Raw genomic sequence first — 12,825 nt, 5'->3', positions numbered from 1 at the left:
CTTCTCCTAGTGGACTCAGGGCGGTGCACAGCCAGAACTAAAACACATACCAGTACAAAATTTAAAATTATTAAAAGAGTTACATAACTTTGGCCCAAATTTAAAACAATTCAAATTAAAACCCATTGACAATTTAAAAAGCTAAAAAACTAAAAAAGACTAAAGAAGGGGGTATTTAATTTAATAATTATTAATAACATTAATAATTTAGTATATTCCGCGTGAAACGGAGCTTCGTTATGTAGCAGGAGGCTGTATATTCTGCAATATTTACATTCTTGGTAAACTCATTCAATGAATCCAAGCTCCGCAAACTGAGATAACACGCACTGCATGGATGCATTCACGCTTCACAGCAGAGATGACATTTGCTCTTTAAAAATCATGATTGAAATCGAGTTGATTGAAATCAAGCCTTTTTACCAGCGATTTAAATCGTGATTTAAATCAAATCCACCCTGAATATGGATCACAAGGTTTTTCGGAAGTGGGAGGCAGCCCACCCCTATCCCCACCCTTAAAACACCACAAATGGGGTACTGCAACCTCCGGGACCCCCAGGCTTTCCTAGCCCTCCAGGTGATGAGAGAAAAGACCCTCATCAGTCCTGATTGTTTGGCTAGAGATCCTCTCAAAATATCAGCGTTCGGATCGGAACAGGGATAACCACCCCAAGAGAACCACAATAGCTGGCCTCTTGGCACGCAACGGTCTCGGCTTGGCCACCCATCCAGAGTCGAGGGCGGCTGGTCAAACTCGCTCTCGCCACCAAGCCAGCATCTCCCAATTCAAAGCATCTCTTACCTTCTTTGGGCGAACCAGGAAGAACGCGAGAGGCTGGCAGCCGGCGCAACCTGTGCTTGCCGATCTGCACGAGGCCCTTTGTGCCGGTTCTGCGGGCGGTGGGGGAGGACCTTCCCCGCGTGGGGTGGCGCTTCCGGAGGCAGTAGCGGCTTTTGAGGAGCAGGGTGGGAGAGCTGGAAGGAGAAGCAGAGCGCGGGTCAGAATCCTTCACCGCAAAGGCACCTCGGACACAAACAGCGCATCTGCAAAGGCACCACGCGGAAAGGGTACCACACGGAAAGCTCTTGTGCACCTAATGCAGACCAGAGGGGCAAAGGACCATTCATTGGTTCCCTGACGAAAAGCCCCAATCCTCTCTGGGAGCAAAGTGCAAGCAAAGCATGAAACCCCCTGGGCAGGAGCTTCGTCACACGCACTTTGTTCTCTAAACGTGGCTTCTGGCCACAAGGAAGCATTCCGACATCTCCCCTCACCACAAAACTGGGCCTTCCCCTCCATCTTGTTGAATTCGGCAAGCTTGCAGAATCCATAACTTTTGCAAAGTTAAATCAGCCCAGGTCTAGACAGGTAGTCCTTGACTTATAACCAAAATGTAGGTTGTTAAGTGAGAATAAAATAAAATGCATTTTTTTTCCCCAAACAGGAAGAGCCGATCAGGATCGAACTGCTAGCAGTGGGCAGTTAGCCTGAAATACTGCATTCTAACCACTATGCCACCCTTCCTTCCTTCCTTCCTAGCACTAGCCCTTAGAATTATATCCCGCTTCACAGTGCTTTGCAGCCCCCTCTAAGCGGTTTACAGAGTGAGCCTCTTGCCCCAAACAATCTGGGTCCTCATTTTACTGACCTCAGAAGGATGGGAGGCTGAGTCAACCTTTGAGCCTGGTGAGATTCGAACTGCCAAATTGCAGGCAGCCGGCAGTACTGCACTCTAACCACTGCGCCACCACAACTCTTACACATTATGCACATTAGCTGACTTTATCTTATCCATCTTCATAAAACTGCATTGTCTTTCAGCGAATCGGTCTTCCCCCGGTTCATCGCAGGTAAGCGAGCCTGGCTAACCTCTACTGGAGTCCCCAACTATGGCATTGCCTGAACCCACTTCCCCCACAAAAGGCAGGTTTTGTGGCAGGAGAAAATGGTAATTCTGTTTCATGGAACATGTGGATTCATACGTTAATTTAAGATGAATGATTGTAACCGTGACTTGTGATCTATGACCTATTACTTGCTTTTTGTATGTACACTGTGAACTTATGCACTGGAGACAAATTCCTTGTGTGTCCACTTGGCCAATAAAGAATTCAATTCTATTCCTATTCCTACTCTCTACACTCTATATTCCATTTTTTATTAGTCTATCCTCTCCTCTCCTCTCCATTCCATATTTTATTGTTCTGTTCTGTTCTGTTCTATTTCTCTATATCTAATAGTCTCTTCTTCATTTTTCACTTTTCTTCTCTCTTTTCTTCCTCTATTCCATCCCATCCCATCCCATCTATTCATTATCCTATCCTATCCCTCTATTCTTTTCTTCATTCCTCTATTCTGTTCTGTTCTATTCTATTCTATTTTTCATTTTTCTCTTCTCTTCTTCATTCCTCTATTCCATTCCATTCCACACCACTCCACTCATAACCAGGATGAGCAATCGAAGTTAAAAGAAAAGGGAAAAAACAATTGGAACAAAGATCCTCCTAGCAGGACCAGGAACTCACCTGGCGCTTCCTTTCCTCTTCGTGGTTTTCGGCCAGCTCCTCAGTCTGTAGTTAGAAAAGCCGCTCGTTCCAAAGAAGACTCTTGGGCTGCCAGGTCCGTGAGGGACCCGCCTCAGCACTTGGAGGGAGGTGCTGGCACCCACACAGGGGGCCTCCCCGGGCCCAGCCCCTTCCTTGCGCTTCCAAGTGAAGACCGATGCCGATGTGGAAGGAGCAGACTTCGCACTCGCCGCTTTCCACCTGTACTGGCTGGAGGAAACCGCCAGCTTCGAATGCGGGGTGGGTTTCTTTGGCTTGGCCCCCAGCTCGAGCTGTGCTCCCCTGGATTGTAACTTGGGGGAGGTCGCTGCCCCGCAGGTGGCAAACTTGGGGTTGCTTTCGGGGGTCCTGGAAACGGCCCACCGCTTCACGCTTCGAGGGGATTTGCTGGGATTTGCCACCCAGGTGTAGTTGGCTCTCTTGAAGCGGAAAGACCTGCCGGAGGCCGGCAAGGAAGACGACTTCTGGAGCGTAACAATGGCGGGCTTGTTTGGGGGAAGACTCGTCCCAGTGCTGGAAGACGCCTCCTCGCCCGAATGGGCAGACAGCCCCACGCTCCTGCTGGGGCTGAACCTGGCTGTCCCTGCAGGGGAGGGGCGGCGGGATGACCCATACAGGTGTGAAGGCTCAGGTGCTGGCTTCTTCCAGATTGGGAGAGACCCTGTTCCTTGTTCAGCCGAGGCCAGACACCGGCGAGGCTCAGATTTCAATGTAACGGCACTCTCGCTGATACTCCTGCCTAAAGTGGGGGTCAGCTTGCTCCCCCCAACGGGCTTCTTCTGACCGGCCGCCGGTCGGTTATTTCCACCCGTAGCCAGATTTTTGCAACGGGGTACGTGGGACGAAGTGGAAGCGCCCATATCTTTGTTGTGTCTTGAGTCCGCGTTGAAAGGCCAAGGAGCCGCGGATGGGCTGCCCCTAGAAGACGACGGTGCCTTTCTCGATCCGGAAGAGCCCGGCGAGAACCCTGAGCCGGTGGCATCACCCGCCAAGGAGCCAGCTGGCCGGCTGACATTTGCCTTTGCACTGGAGACGGCCTTCGCTTCCGAAAGCGTCAGTGGTGGCTTGGGAGCCTCCCTACCGGCCCGGCTCTGGGCCGCCCAGGAAGTCCCCGGAGAAACGGTGGTGGCCGAAGACAGGGCTGGTCTAGGCGGGGCGTTGACAAGAGAGTATTTCTTCCTCCAGGTAGTTGCGTTGGCCTGGCCGGATGAGAAATCTCGGGAGGGTTGCTGGCTGTATCTAGTGCTGAGGGCCGCTTGGCTTTGAAAGGCAGGAAGTTTAGGGTTCCTCCACCTGGAGACCGAAGCAGGCGGTGGAGGAACTGGCGCATTCCCATGGACGTTTTTATGGTCATTGATGAGACCTGAATAACAGAACAACAGAGTTAGAAGGGACCTCGGAGGTCTTCTAGCCCACCCCCGCCTGCTTAAGCAGGAGGCCCTATAATATTTTACGGGTGTAGACATTTTTATGTGATAGGAAACATGTTACGGCCTTCCTTTCCAGAGTTGTTAAGTGACCTTAACACTGCAGTTGTTGTTAGTAAGTTGTTCAGTCAATCTGGCTTCCCCATTGAGTTTGCTTGTCAGAAAGTTGCAAAAGGGGAACACAGGACCCCGGGACACAGCGACCGTCATAAATATGAATCAGTTTCCAAGAGTCCGAATTTGGATCACATAACCATAGGGACAGCAGTAGCAATAAGACTCATATACCGCATTACAATGCTTTCCAGCCCTCTCTAAGCGGTTTACAGAGTCAGCCTCTTGCCCCCCAACAATCTGGGTCCTCATTTTACCCACCTCGGAAGGACGGAAGTCTCAGTCAACCATGAGCCTGTTGAGATTCGAACTGCCAAATTACAGGCAGCTGGCAGTCAGAAATAGCCTGCAGTGATACATTCTAACCACTGCACCACTGTGGCTCATGGGCAGAGTTAGCCTGCAATACTGCAGTCTAACCACTGTGCCATCACGGTCCTTCCTTCCTTCCTTCCTTCCTTCCTTCCTTCCTTCCTTCCTTCCTTTCTTTCTTTCTTTCCAAGTAAGATCCCCAACCAAATCAAACTTCGAGGCTTGAGTTTCCTCAAAGCTAATTTTTATTAGAGATGTCACATTGGCACATCTGGGAACACCCGAATCTGAGAACTTCTGGGTTTTCCTCACCCAAAAGAAAGTTCAAGTCCTTGCCCATCATCCACATGTCTGTCACACCAACCAATCAGAACAGAAGATAACTCCTCATTCTTCTCAGCACAATTGCAGGGCAAAGCGGCCTTGACTTTCTGGAAAGAATGTTATTTTGGCTACCTATCATCTTCACTCCATACGATGCCCCCTCCCATTTTCCCACAGTAGAATTTGTGGCAGGCCTGAAGGCTCAAAGGTAAAAGATGGCTTCCAGGTCTGACTCCTTCCTTCCTTCCTTCCTTCCTTCCTTCCTTCCTTCCTTCCTTCCTTCCTTCCTTCCTTCCTTCCCTCCCTCCCTCCCTCCCTCCCTTTCCTTCCTTCCTATAGCAATTAGACTTACCTACCGCTTCCCAGTGCTTTGCAGCTCTCTCTAAGTGGTTTTACAGAGTCAGCCTCTTGCCCCCAACAATCCGGGTCCTCATTTTACCAACCTCGAAAGGACGGAAGAGGCAGAGTCAACCTTGAACCGGTCAGGATTGAACTGTTGAACTTCTGGCAGCCAGCAAAATTAGCCTGCAGTACTGCGGCACCACAGCTCCGGTCATGAAAAACGGTCATAAGTCACTTTTTTCATTGCCGTTGTAACTCTGAACAGTCCCTAAACAAATGGTTGTAAATTGAGGATTATCTGTAATGGTTAGCTCCCTTATGGTTGTAAATCAAGAACTACCTGCAGTCAGAAGTCGGAAGTCTAAAACTTTACCCGCAGCTCTTCCTGCAGACCCCTGAAACATGGGGGACATCCTAAAAGAAAAAATGCAATGAATGGCCTAAATATTCTTTGTAGCTGTGCATGGAGGAGGCGACCCTGTGCAGCTCTCTCGTCTGGCGATGCATTTACTGAGCATCATCCTTGATTTTGGCTTATTCAGATAGCGGCTGACATCTTATCTGCCCTGCCGGAGAAGCTAACACCAGGTGGGGCAGGATTAGATAAAAGTCAGGACGGGAAAGCCTTGTTAGCTACCTTCCAAGCCAGCATAAAAGCACAACTGTTTTAGCCTTCTGCATATCCTGTGTGTGTGTGTGTGTGTGTGTGTGTGTGTGTGTGTGTGTGTGTGTGTGTTAAGTGGTGAAGGGTGCGCAGTTTGGAGGTCTGAAGGGAGCACGTTAGCAACAAATCATTCTGGGAGGGGAAAAATCTATTTATGTGGTTGCTGGAGATGGACTTAATGGCACCTAATCAATCAATCAAAGTCTTGGGGAGAGATTGTCCTGCTATTGATCAAAAGAGCAGGATATTCTTCAAATATTTCAGGGCAGGAGAACCTGGTGCAAATCACCAGGGAACCATATCGTATTTCCTATCTCCGCAGAAGCCAAGTTCAAGCCTGATGGCTCTGAAACAGCAATGATTAAATTGAACCCACCCCCCCACCCCCACCCCCACCCCGAATTCAGGCAGGTTACACTCTGGCTTTCAAACGCTGGCCTCTTTCAAAACGATGTGCAGGTAATTCTCTACTTACAACAGTTTGTTTAGTGACTGTTCAAAGTTATGATGACACTGAAAAAAGCGACTTATGACCGTTTTTCACACTTACGACCCTTGCAGAATCCTCAGGGTCATGGAATCAAAATTCCTATCCTGGGCCACTGGCTCACAATTACGACGGTTTCAGTACCCCGGGGGTCACGAGATCTCCTTTTGCCACCGTCTGAAAGGAAAATCAACGGGGAAGGCCTGGCAGATTCATTTAACAACAGTGTCGCTAACTAAGAGAGGGCAAAACTCACTTAATAACTGCCTCACTCGGCAAAAAAAAAAACCTTGGGCTCAAGTGTGGCCGTACGTCGAGGACTGCCTGTGCGTGGTAGAAACAGTACCCATCAAACTTATGAGGACCCCTGGAGAGGTTCCAAATGATGGTTTTTTGTGTGTTTATCGACTCATGGAGTCCCTAAATCCTGAGATTTAGAAGCGAAGAGCCCAAAATAAAGATTCCAGGATTGTGTGTGTAAATACAGGTAATCCTCGACTTACAACAGTTCCTTTAGTGACCGTTCAGAGTTACGGCAGGAGAGAAAATGTCACTTATGGCTGTTTTTCAAGCTTAAAGACCGTTGCAGCATCCCTTTGGTCATCGAAATTCAGATGCTGGGAACTGGCTCGTATTGATGACGGTTGCCGTGTCCCACGGCCCTCTTTTACGACCTTCTGACACAAGTTAACAAGGAAGCCAGATTCACTTAACAACCAGGTTACTAACTTATCAATTGCAGTGATTCACTTAACAACGGTGGCAGGAAAAAAAATAAAAGGAAGCAAAACTCACTTAACAACAGAAATGTTGGGCTCAACTGTGGTCATAAGTCAAGGACTATCTGTATGCTGGAAGCCAGCTCAGAGAAGCAGTTAAGGCCAGACGCCAGGAGACAGTGAGTTCTAATCTGACAAACCCAACTGGGTGACCTTGGGCCAGTCCTTCTCGCTTTTACCCCGATAAAGGAGGAGACAAGGTCAAACCACGTCTGAAAATCCGGCCCAGAGATCAGTCCAGACAGTCGCCAGGAATGAACAGAGATTCAGAAACACCTATATTATATATATGTATACCCACCACCCCGGGGTTTCCTGCGGGTCCCTCAGCCTGGGCCTCTCCTCCCACCGCCCGACTACAGTTCCCATCGTTCCCAGCGGAGGCCCACCTTGAATATACATATATTATACTCTAGCATTTCTCCTGTAAGTGTCTGCCTTTCTCAGGATCAGCCAAGTGTTGATTCTTTTGGTTGCAAACAGCCAGCTGGTCCGCCTGGGCCTGACATTGGGGGGTTGAGTCCTGCAGCTGGTTTTCATGCCTGAAGTGGGACTAGAACTCCCAGTCTGGTCAATCACCAGGAGAATGGGAGCTCTAGTCCCACCTTAGGCATGAAAGCCAGCTGGGGGACTTTGAGACACCTACTTTCTCTCAACCCCACAATGTCAGGCCCAGGCAACAAGCCAGCCAGATAAGACCCCCAGCTGGGTTTCATGGCTGGCGGTTCTAGAACTCCCCGTCTCCTGGTAATTGGCCCAAAGTCACCCAGCCAGCTTTCGTGGCTAAGGTGGAACTAGAACTCCCAGTCTCCTGGTAATTGGCCCAAACTCACCCAGGCCAGCTTTCATGGCTAAGGTGGGACTAGAACTCCCAGTCTCCTGGTAATTGGCCCAAACTCACCCAGGCCAGCTTTCATGGCTAAGGCGGGACTAGAACTCCCAGTCTCCTGGTAATTGGCCCAAACTCACCCAGGCCAGCTTTCATGGCTAAGGCGGGACTAGAACTCCCAGTCTCCTGGTAATTGGCCCAAAGTCACCCAGGCCAGCTTTTGTGGCTAAGGCGGAACTAGAACTCCCCGTCTCCTGGTTTCTAACCTGAGTCCTTCACCACTGGAGCAACCTGTCTCTCAACTATTTAGCATATATAGGCTACAAACATTTTTGAATCACAATACTAAGAGTTCTTCGGTGGACTTCAATCCCCAGAATTCCCGGGAGCTGAATGAAGCCCTCCAAGTCTTCAAAGCTGCCAAGTTTGGAGAGCCTCCCCCCCCCTTAGCGGTATTATAGAGCTGAGGGGCACCTCAGAGGCCATCCAGTCCAGCCCTCCCCGCCCATTAACAGCCCCAGGGAAGGGGAGGGGGGGTGACAGTCTCTGTACTCCCCTCCCCCCAAGGGCCTGGGGCAGGGCCTGCTGTGGCCGGGCCCCTAGTGGCCCCCGCTGACCCCCCACCCCCCCCCTATGAAGGGCCCCGCCCGAGGAAAGAGGGAGGGAGCCCGGCCTGCTCCCACCACCACCGCCCCGCCCGGCTTTCCTCCGGGGCCCGCCGCCCGACTACCGTCCCCATCGGCCCCAGCGGAGGCCCACCTTGAAGCAAGCGGATCTGCCGCCTCAGCCGCTCCTGCTCGGGCTCCATCCGAGCCTCCAACCGCCGCCGGCGCCCCTGTGACGCCATCGCCGCGCGACGGGCCCCTTTTTCGCGCGTCGCGGCCTCTAGAGGGCGAGCGAAAAGCGAGCAACCCGACACTTCCGGCTCTGCGGCGAAAGGGAACTCAAGAGAGGGAGGGGCGGCCCGATTTCCTATCATTTCCCCCAAGCCGCCCAGCCCTGCCTTTCTTATAGCGGGGCCTAGCTCAAGCCCCGCCTGCTTTCCTGCTCGTCCGCCAACAGCGTAAGGGTGCTCACTCTAACCTCTCCCTGGTAGACTGCCTCTGGATATGGAGGCTCCACAGCTCAAGAACTGGATGTGGCTTTCTGGATTGGAGAAAGAAGGGAGTGAAGCTTCCCCCTGCCATCATAACAATAACGCTTTCATTGGGCGGAACGTTAACAGAATTGGAGGGGGACCTCCGAGGTCTTCTAGTCCAACCCCTCCTTGCTCAAGCAGGAGACCCTATACAGGCAGTCCTCGACTTACAAACACAACGGAGCCCCAAAATTTCCGTTGCTAAGCGAGACAGTGCTTTCCCCCATTTTTACGACCTTTCTTGCCACAGTTGTTAAGTGAAGCGCTACAGTTAGTCACACGGTTGTTAAGCAAGTCTGGCTTCCCCGTTGGCTTTGCTTCTCGGAAGGTCGCAAAAAGTGGTCACGGGACACTGCAACAGTCATAAATGCGAGTCCGTTGCCAAACGTCTCGATTTTGATCACCTGACCATGGGGATGCTGCAACGGTCATAATTGTGAAATAGCAATAGCACTTAAGACTTACATCCCGCTTCACAGGGCTTTTATCAGGGTTCCAAATAACACCCCCCACGAAAGAAAACTCCGAGGCTTGAGTTTCCTCAAAGCTCCATTTTATTAGAAATATTATATTTTCAGATCTGGGTTTTCCTTCCAGGTTTTCCCCACCTAAAAGAAAGTTCAAGTCCCTTCCCCTGCACCCACATGTCCATCACGTGGCCCAATCAATGCACCGTCCCAACTGGAGATGCCTCCCTGTTCCAGCCCTCCAGGTGCAGGGCAAGATGTCCTTGACTCTCAGAGAAAAGAATGTTATTATGAGTACATATCACCCTGGCTCCATACAATCCCCCCTCTCAGTTTCCCACAGTAGCAGTAAATATGGCAGGCCTGAAGGCCCAAGGCAAATAAAAATGGCTTCGAGGCCTGACAGCTTTCCAATCCTCTCTAAGCGGTTTACAGAGTCAGCCTTTTGCCCCCAACAATCTGGCTCCTCATTTTACCGACCTCGGTAGGACGGAAGGCTGAGTCAACCTTTGAGCCTGGTGAGATTCCAAGTGCCAAATTACAGGCAGCCGGCAGGCAGCAGAAGGAGCCTGCAGTACTGCACTCTAACCACTGCGCCACCGCAGCTCATAAACGGTTCCTAAGTCACTTTTTTTCAGGGCCGTTGTAACTTCGGACGGTCGCTAAATGAACTGTTGTAAATCGAGGACTCCCTGTACCGTTGGGGACAGCTGGTGGTCCAATCTCTTGGAAAGCCTTCCTGCTTGCATGGATTTTGCAAACATTTTTCCTGCTTTGAAAGGAGCTTCCCTGCTTCTTTTCTGAAGAGAAGCCAATTCCATCGTCCCTCCGCCAGGTGTTACACACATCTGCACGCAGTTGTAAAGAAGCACCTTTCGTTCCTGACGCGCAGACATGCATTCACCTTCTGGGCGTATCCCATCACACTTCAATGGTGGGTTTCAAACATTTTTACTACCGGTTCTGTGGGTGTGGCTTGGTGGGCGTGGCATGGCTTGGTGGGCGTGGCAGGGGAAGGATACTGTAAAATCTCCATTCCCACCCCACTCCAGGGGAAGGTTAGTGCAAAATCCCCATTTCCTCCCGATCAGCTGGGACTTAGGAGGCAGAGAATAGATGGGGGCGGGGCCAGTCATAATTTTTACAATCGGTTCTCCGAACTACTCAAAATTTCCGCTACCGGTTCTCCAGAACTGGTCAGAACCTGCTGAAACCCACCTCTGCATCACTTACTCTCCGGGAGTGGTGCTGGAATGGACACTGATGCGTTACAAATTTACTGTTGCAAATTCCACATCTGATTGACAGGTTGCAAATTTAATACATTAAAATAAAATAAGTAAGAGGGAGGGTCACCCTTTGCAACAGCGAGCAAATTGCAAATCTGCGTTGCAGGTTGCAGATTTAATAAATACAGGTAGTCCTCGACTTGCAGGAGTTCGTTTAGTGACCGTTCAAAGTTACAACGGCACTGAAAAGACTGTCTTTATGTCCGGTTTTCACAGTTACGACCGCTGCAGTGTCCCCATGGTCACGTGATCAAAATTCAGCCGCTTGACAACTGACTCATATTTATGACAATCACAGGATCCCAGGGTCATGTGATCAACTTTTGAGACCTTCTGATAGGCAAAAGTCAATGGGGAAGCCAGATTCACTTAACAGCCATGTGACTCACTTAACAACTGCAGTGGTTTGTTTAATGACTGAGGCCAGAAAGGTCATAAAACGGGGCAAAACTCACTGAACAAATGTCTCACTTAGCGACAGAAATTTGGGGCTCTGTTGTGGTTGCAAGTCGAGGACTACCTGTAAAATAAATAAGAGGGAGGTCACCCTTTGCAAAAGCGAGCAAATTGCAAATCTGACTTGCAGCAGGGTGGACATTTAATAAATTTTAAATTTAGAAAAGAACATAAAATAAAATAATAAAATAAAATAAAATAAAATAAATAAAATAATAATAAAATAAAATAAAATAAAATAAAATAAAATAAAATCAACGAGAGGAGGGGGTCACTTTTGCAAAAGCGATCAGAGTCTTTGAAGCCCCCCCCTGCTATGTGCAATGGCAAAGGCCCCCTCATCCCATCCCCCCCCAGGGAAAGAGAGCCTGTTTAGGACCGTTAAACTCTTTTCGCCCGGAAGAAGTGGCTCGTTCATCCTTATAATGAATGCAGCCTCCTCGCTCCGGCGCTAGGACCCCAATTAACTCACTGACACGTCGGAAACCGGAGCAGCCTGGGGGGTGGGGGAGAGGGGAGGGGGCTCCTGGTGGTTTAGTAGAAAGAGCTGAGTGCAGCACAACTGCTCCACTCTGCAAGAGCTGAGCCAGCAGATTGCAGAAACCTGGAAAGGAAGAGGCGGGGTGGGTGGGTGGGGGTGGGGAAGATGATAAAGGGGCGGGGGGGAGCATCAACGGCAAAGTGCACCCAGTTCACCTTCTCTGGAAGACCCTTGGCCAGGGGTTTTTCCAAATGGCATTCCCAGGAATTCCTACCCAGGTGTTTTGCTCCGCTTTGAAACCTACTTGTGCAAAAATCCTGGGTGTTGATAAATGCATTGCTCAAAAGGCCCTTCTTGATGAAGCCGATTGGATTAGGATGGGAGACCACTAAGCGATCCCAAATGGGGGCCTGGACTGGGAAATTGGAAAAGCTATTCCAATTCTATTCTATTCTATTCTATTCTATTCTGTTCTGTTCTGTTCTGTTCTGTTCTGTTCTGTTCTATTCTCCTGTCCTGTCCTGTCCTGTTCCATTCCATTCCGTTCCATTCCACTTTATTATTCTATTCTGTCCTGTCCTGTCCTGTCCCGTTCCGTTCCATTCCACTCTATTATTCTATTCTAGTCTATTCCATTCCGTTCCGTTCCATTCCACTCTATTATTCTATTCTGTTCTGTTCTGTTCCCTTCCCTTCCTTCTGTTCTATTCCATTCCGTTCCATTTCATTCCATTCCACTCTATTATTCTATTCTATTCTATTCTGTTCTGTTCTGTTCTATTCTATTGTTCTGTTCTATTCTGTCCTGTCCTGTCCATTCTATTCCGTTCCATTCCACTCTAGTGTTCTGTTCTGTTCTGTTCCGTTCCCTTCCTTTCCTTACGTTCCATTCCATTCCGTTCCGTTCCGTTCTGTTCCCTATTCTCTTCTAAGGATTAGAGGAGTCAGTTGCCGAGCCTCTGAATTTTGATCACATGGCCACAGGGATACTGCCACGGTCATAAGTGTGAAAAACAGCCCTAGGCCCCCTTTTCTCAGTGCCATTGTGACTTCGGTCACTAAATGAACTGTTGTAAGTCGAGGACTACCCGAATACTTAGACACAACTCCGGGCAGCTTACAATCGAGTACAAAAACCTGCCGAAACGC

At 49.7% G+C, this 12,825-nt stretch overlaps 1 protein-coding gene across 2 annotated transcripts in view; it reads right to left on the bottom strand.

Moving 5' to 3' along the window:
- Positions 1–8,687, bottom strand: part of ZC3H3 (zinc finger CCCH-type containing 3) — a 203,565-nt gene extending 194,878 nt beyond the window's left edge. Inside the window, exons 1-3 of one of the 2 annotated variants that reach the window (XM_060681781.2) lie at positions 8,605–8,687; positions 2,529–3,930; positions 805–977 (exon numbers count right to left, since the gene is read on the bottom strand). In XM_060681781.2, coding sequence (XP_060537764.2) covers positions 805–977; positions 2,529–3,930; positions 8,605–8,653 — 1,624 coding nt within the window. In that variant the 5' untranslated portion in view covers positions 8,654–8,687. Of the gene's footprint in view, positions 1–804; positions 978–2,528; positions 3,931–5,187; positions 5,352–8,604 lie in introns of those variants that run through there. The other variant, XM_087891407.1, reaches the window with a different exon arrangement.
- Between the last annotated feature and the right edge of the window lie 4,138 nt (positions 8,688–12,825).

This window comes from Pantherophis guttatus, chromosome 3 (assembly GCF_059756535.1).
Source record: "Pantherophis guttatus breed Tessera chromosome 3, ASM5975653v1, whole genome shotgun sequence".
NCBI classification, from domain to species: domain Eukaryota; kingdom Metazoa; phylum Chordata; class Lepidosauria; order Squamata; family Colubridae; genus Pantherophis; species Pantherophis guttatus.
Note: the sequence above shows the minus strand (reverse complement) of the source record. Positions and strands in the feature narration are given on the sequence as shown.